Source organism: Endocarpon pusillum (assembly GCF_000464535.1).
Source record: "Endocarpon pusillum Z07020 unplaced genomic scaffold scaffold1550, whole genome shotgun sequence".
NCBI classification, from domain to species: Eukaryota; Fungi; Ascomycota; class Eurotiomycetes; order Verrucariales; family Verrucariaceae; genus Endocarpon; species Endocarpon pusillum.
In genome coordinates, this window is record NW_006916031.1 from 28,184 (window position 1) to 34,489 (window position 6,306).

General features: G+C 51.7%; 3 protein-coding genes across 3 annotated transcripts; 2 read left to right on the top strand and 1 right to left on the bottom strand.

Annotated features, from left to right (window-relative positions):
• Positions 1–311: 311 nt before the first annotated feature.
• On the top strand, positions 312–1,586 carry EPUS_07822 (Actin cytoskeleton-regulatory complex protein END3; the record flags this gene model as incomplete). Its single annotated transcript, XM_007802185.1, has 1 exon — positions 312–1,586. One exon carries the CDS (start codon positions 312–314, stop codon positions 1,584–1,586), a length of 1,275 nt encoding a protein of 424 aa, XP_007800376.1.
• Positions 1,587–2,118: 532 nt separating this feature from the next.
• On the bottom strand, positions 2,119–2,367 carry EPUS_07823 (uncharacterized protein; the record flags this gene model as incomplete). Its single annotated transcript, XM_007802186.1, has 1 exon — positions 2,119–2,367. The coding sequence occupies one exon, from the start codon at positions 2,365–2,367 to the stop codon at positions 2,119–2,121; it is 249 nt and encodes an 82-aa protein (XP_007800377.1).
• Positions 2,368–2,709: 342 nt separating this feature from the next.
• On the top strand, positions 2,710–6,129 carry EPUS_07824 (uncharacterized protein; the record flags this gene model as incomplete). The annotated part of the gene is made up of 1 exon (XM_007802187.1): positions 2,710–6,129. The coding sequence occupies one exon, from the start codon at positions 2,710–2,712 to the stop codon at positions 6,127–6,129; it is 3,420 nt and encodes a 1,139-aa protein (XP_007800378.1).
• Positions 6,130–6,306: the final 177 nt, after the last annotated feature.

The window sequence follows — 6,306 nt, forward strand, 5'->3', positions numbered from 1 at the left end:
TAGCTCAATGTGTCAATTTGTGATATTCTCATAACTAGAAAGCTGAGGCACAAAGTCTGACTTGGAAAGCTCCGCACGCGCCAAGGCTCCACATCGCCCACGGACTGCCAAGCATCAGGGTGTCCGCTCACAGGCTCTCTAATGCTAGTAGTATGTAGCAGCACTTTTCCAAACACCAGCATTGCCCTACCTCGCGCAATCCGAGGGCATCCTCCCTTCTCTTCCCTCCCAAACAGCATCCAAACCACATTCTCCGTCATCATCCGCCCTCCCAGACCCAACCCGCACGTAATCCCCCAATCCCTCAAACCATGAGCAGCAAACGCATCGAATCCTGGGAAATCACCCGCTACTGGGAGATCTTCGCGTCGCTGGTCTCGCCCTCCAACCCAGCCTCCACAACCCCGCACCACCGGCTCACCAACACGCAAGCCGCGACCGTGCTCCGGAACTCGCACCTGCGCGACGACCAGCTCGAGCAGGTCTGGGACCTCTCCGACGTCGACGGCGATGGCGAGCTGGACTTTGAGGAGTTCTGCGTCGCGATGCGGCTGATCTTTGACCTGGTGAACGGGGAGCTGCACGAAGTGCCCGCCGAGCTGCCGGGGTGGTTGGTGCCGGAGAGCAAGGGCCATCTGGTCGCGGCGAGTCGCGCGTTGAAGCAGGAGGGGAGGGGTGGGGGCACCGGGTTTGAGAGGGTTGTAGATGACGATGCAGAGGAAGACCGGGGCTTGAGGGACGGGTTTGAGTGGTACATGAAGCCGGCGGATAAGAGGAAATACGAGGAGATTTACTCGGCGAATAAGGACCGGAGGGGCGAGATCAGTTTCGAAAGTCTACATTCTCTCTATGCGAGTTTGGACGTTCCGGATACGGATGTCAGGTCCGCGTGGAATCTTATCAATCCGTCGGCGCATCAGACGGTGGGCAAGGATGCCTGTTTGGCGTTCTTACATATCCTCAATAATCGACATGAAGGGTTCCGGATTCCGAGGACCGTGCCACCGAGTTTGAGGGCTAGTTTTGAGAATCGCGGCATTGATTATCAGGTTGACAGTGTGAGGAATGAGGATAGGGCGAACAAGTATGATGATACGACGACAGGGAGAAAAGCTAAGTTTGGAGATGCTTACCTATCCCGGATTGGCGGTGGCAGTGGAGCAGGCAGTGGGTATCAGCCCAAGGGCACTGACTTCTCGGATGTTGTTGAGGATGAGGACTTGGAGAGGGTGAGGTTGCTGAGGGAGTTGAGGGAGCTGGAACAACAGCATGATGCTGCGGTTGCGGCGGCGGAGAGGAAGAGGAAGCAAAGGCAGGAGGGCGGTGGGCAGAGGAATGTGTCTGGGGGCACGAATTGGACACTGGTCAAGAGGGAGGCACAGCAGATGTTGGAGTATAAACAGAGAGTGTATGTGGAGTTGAATTCGGAGAAGTCGGGCAAGAGTGGAGAGGAGATGAAGAGGTTGAGGGAGGATCTGGCGTTGGTGCAGGAGCAAGTTGAGGGATTGGAGGCGCATCTGAGGAGGAGGGAAGCGGAATTGCAGAATGTGAAAAGGGAAATTGATGATGTGAAAGCAGGTAGATAGATCGCGTAGCTGGATGCAATTGGCATCGGTCATGCGCGAGACCGCTATGCCATTATAATACACTTGATGGGCGCATCAATTTGCAAAATCAACAATATCTCCCGTCTATGGCCGTGTTTTCCTTAATCCTTCTGAAGGCATCGGTCTATCGCCTCGCTTGAAATTGGCTAGTTCGGTCTGTCAGCATTTTACTTGGTATGTCCCGAGGTGGTTCTTCATACCGTCCGCTTCTTCCCATGCTCTTCCTGCGCCGAAACCTGTTCCGAACACTACCGGCCATGCTCTTCGCTTGAACAGGAGGACTGAGAATATGACGCCAAAGCCGAAACCAAGGCCAGATCGTACGAGGAGAGAGGAGATTGCGCGGTCCCACTACATTGAGTTGGATTGTCAGCACTTGATAAAACGAAGCCCAGCTTTCTGTTCAATGTGATTGACCAGTCAGAGTGCTGAGTGAGCGTGTCGGGGGGTTGACAACAGTCATGAACATCATAGAGTGCATTATGGAGCTGGTCGAGGACCAACAATGTCTTCAATGCTTCGCAGTCTCGTTCCGATGCCCAAGAATGCGATCGGAGCGGGTGAGGATTGTGAAAAGGGCAGAATGGCTCTTCTGAAGCTCGTTGAAGCTCGGCAAGAGGGAGGAGACGGCGTGGCGCTGGTTTGTATGCCTGCTGGGTAGTGACGCTTCACGTACCTTTTCGTTGAGGAGAGCTTCGCTGACAGGTTTTGGTGACCGCGCGGTGGGCACTGGCGGGCCGGAGACGTTCTTCTCGGCCATTTGGGGCCTGCGAAATATATTTCAGCATTCAGCAACTCCCTCGTATATTCGAACATACCTTTTTTGGGGTCAATTGAGCAGGAATTACAATAGTGCAACTTTCTGCCAGCTCCCCCGACGTTCGTCAAAGCTTCCCTCACTTACTAAGTACCCAGTAGCTTGGAGAATCTTGGCACCGGACAATCAGGCGAAGATCATGTTGCAAAAGTGATGCTCATTTTATGATTTATAAATACCGCCTTTTGCAATATCAAGCTGATTTTATTCCACCGCCCAACTATCTAATTCTTTAGTGTATAAGGAGATGCGCGTCGCCTGCTATTGTAAGGTGCCCTGTCTGTTATGTCTTCGTCAACCGAACAGTCAGCGCACCGTGCCTTGCTGAGCCTCGAAAGAAGTACTGCTCCTCCAAGCGAATTGCTCGATGAAGCGGCCAGAATCTTAGGGGTCAATTTTGAGAACATAAAAGGTGAATTGTTTTCGGAACCGGTGGACTGTGCGGCGAGGAATTCGATTTTGTTTGCAGCTAGGGAAGAGTGGGCATTGAGATGGTTGTTCAAAAAGACTAAACCGGGTGCAAGCACTAAGTCTCTGGAATCAAAACCAGACTCATCTGCCAATAACAACCCTCGCAAATGGCTGTTGTTCTTTTATCTTGTGCAGAAGGTTCCCGTGAAAAAAATCGCGAAAACACTACGGGATCAGGACGCAGTCCAACAGGTACAGGATGTCTTAGAGCATCTAGTCGATTCGCCAAAGCCATCTACCCCCACAACTGCCTCTCCACGAGTACAGTCGCCTACTTCTCGCAAGTCAGATGATGATGATTACGCATTACCGCAAGCCGGGACCAGGAAACGAAAGCGCCCGCCAGGTCTAGAAGAGTCGGTGGGCGAAGACTCCACTTTACAGATAGTTCTTTCCGTATTGCGAGCACTGAAAATCTGTTTGGACAATGCCTCAGCTACCGAGGGAGAAGATGCTGTAGCACAGCAGCACATGCGAATAGCTCTCAGTCTTTCACCGGAAAGGGCGGGCATCATCCTTGAGTATATCCTTCTCCTGGTGCATGACGTCCTCAGCACCGCGACACCTTCTTTTGACAGCCATCTGCTTCATCACTTCTTGGCTGCACTGCGCTTATGGGACCTTCGACGTGGTCCAGATCTGGGGCATACGAACGAGGAATGCAACCAAATTTTCACAGCGCGATGTCTCCTACCGGGCTTGTCTTTGCTCAAATCTCTGAGGAACATGGAGGTTAGAGATCACCACAAGGATATAGAGACTTGGTTGGAAGGTCACATTGTCCAACATACCGTTGAGCCAACCCGAAAGGTCTTTTTTGATGAGTTAACAGTCAATTGGAAGGCTAATGAGGACCCAATATCACCGGAACACATCCAGCCAGTGATTGGTCAACTGCAGAACCTTCTGTTCCCGTCTACCATACTAGAGGCGCAGTCAGATGCTGCCAAATGTCATCCAATCAGTCTTCCTTCCACTGCTCCAATCCTCCTCGAACTTGCCGTCAGGTCATGCCCGAAAAGTACAGTCAGAAAGGCACAGCACGAGCAACCTTGGCTTGAGGCTTTACTCGTCTGTCTGTCATATGCAGGTGGGCGTTCATTGGTCGACAATGTAAAGGTAGTGCAGACGACAGAGGAAGCTGGTCCGGAACCATGTTCCCATACTGATTTTCACTCCACGCCGAAATCTCTAGTCTGTCTAAAAGGGCTACTCAGCACAGCTATTCAATGGAAAGTGTCGCTATCATTGTCACTTCTCGGCGCCTTCGCACAGCAATTCGCACGCCTTCAAGAACATGAGTCTGCTGACTGGGCTGTTGTGGAAAAAATTATGCAACTTGACGTTAATGTCTTTTTGCCCAACTCAGGAATGACCAGTGCCAAAATGTTACTCGATTCACTCATCGATGCATTGAATTTCCATTCTAGCTATAGGTATTATCCTAGCGAATCAGCCCTGGACTCTCATACGTTCGTCAGAATCGTAAGTCTGTTGATGGAAGGATTTGCCTCGGCACGGGATCTTGGAACATTCGTGAACATCTGGATGGACCGTCTTGCAGAAGCTGAAACTGCTCGGGACGTAAATCAAAAGAACGGTCAATCGGTAAAACCATACAGCTTGTGGGAGGATGAAGACGTGATGGCGGAGTTCTCCAAAGTCGCAAAGAGATATGTTACACCAACCTTTATCGAAGCACACCTAGAGGCTACTGTCCAGCCGTTTCGAGATAAGACTTACGCCGGCAAGCATTACGGTTTGGTCTTTGTCCTTGACATTCTTCTTACCACGCATAAAGAGGAGTTCGAAGCTGCAACGGACACTTTGAAGGTGCTTTGCCTCGAGCTTCGAGATGCAGTGCAAAGTCTCAAGGGTTTTGGCAGAATGATCGGCTTCCTCTGGAGGCTTCTTCGGCACAGTCTTCCCTTTGTTGGGACAGAATTACCTTTTCTGAATTTCCTGGATGTTGTCATGGACAAGGAACAATCGATCGTCAAAACTGCACTACAGAATGCAGACGAGAAGTCGGTCACTTACCTTACGTCAATTTCACACTTCAATGAAGTCGAGAGGTTCCATTGTTTCATTGAGGCCGTTGCCCTGCATCGGTCCCACGTCAGCGCACAGCTGGTTCTAGAGATTCGCTCGCTGACTTATCATGTGGAAAGGCTTGAGCATGTCGCAATCACGAACGAAAATACACCGCTTTTATGGGATGGTCGTATCACAAGTTTGGAATGCAAGCACGACCTGCTACTGACAGCCTTTCTTTGCATTCTCATACAGAGGTCTCGAGTGTTGTGTCTTGACACTGAAACAACAATCTCTCTTCTGAAGGGTTTGGCTCTGCATGTGGCCGGCGACGTCAGAGGAGATCAGAGTCCACAATCAGGATTTGCAGTCCTTCTTGAGGGGATTCTATTGGATGAAGCACTTGTCAGCACTCCAGGATTCGTAAAGAAATGCATCAAAACTATTGGTTTCACGGGTGATTGTGGTGGCAATTTCAGGAAGATGGCGATCATCCAAGCATTGCCGAGAGAAGCTATGAGTAAGGCACAAAGGAAGCAAATCGCAGAATGGCAACGTGAGATGGGGGCGGCCTCGAAGAAAAAAACTGTTGATGTTACTGTATTAGAAAGAGACACTGCCAAATCCCACATCTCACCACAAGGCACAAGCAATGCAGAAACGAGCTATGGTGACCTGCAACGGTCGTGTCGCAACGCCATCGAAGAGGCTGCTTCAAAATGTAGCGAGGACATCCTTGGTTTGTGTGAGAGTCTCCGCAAGGAGTCTTCCAGCCGAACAAACCTCCTGCTTGTAGGATCAATGCTTCACAAAGGAGGCCCCATCTCTCCTTACACAACAGCACTGGCAGTCGATCTATCAACTCTACTCCCGACAACCACCTCCCTGGAGACCTTCTGTCTAACAGCAGACTGCCTCAAGCTCATCCTAGACAAACACCACCCCGCCGTCAACCAATGGACGATCGACAGCCTCCTCGCCCACATCGCCATCATCACCTCTTCTCAAGGCCCCATCCTCCCCAACACCGCCGCACCCATCATCTTCGAACGCCTCTGCCGCCTCCTCGGCGTGGTACTGGGCCGCTACCGTATCCGTCTAGGAGGACGGTACCACCTCCTCCTCCCAGCTCTGTATGGCCTGCTCCACTGCCTCTTCGCCGCCGACCCAACCTCTCTCGCCACGCCATCCCAACTCTGAGTCTACTCCAAGCTCCCGCCCTGGATCCGCTCCTCCAATTCCACCACAGCCACGGCGACAAAACTAACCAGGTCCTCCGCAACCCACCTCACCCGCCTCCTGACCACCCTCTGCGACCCCACCCCCTCCTCCGTCAATCACAAAGCCCACAACTCCCTGACCGACGAGACGCAGAAA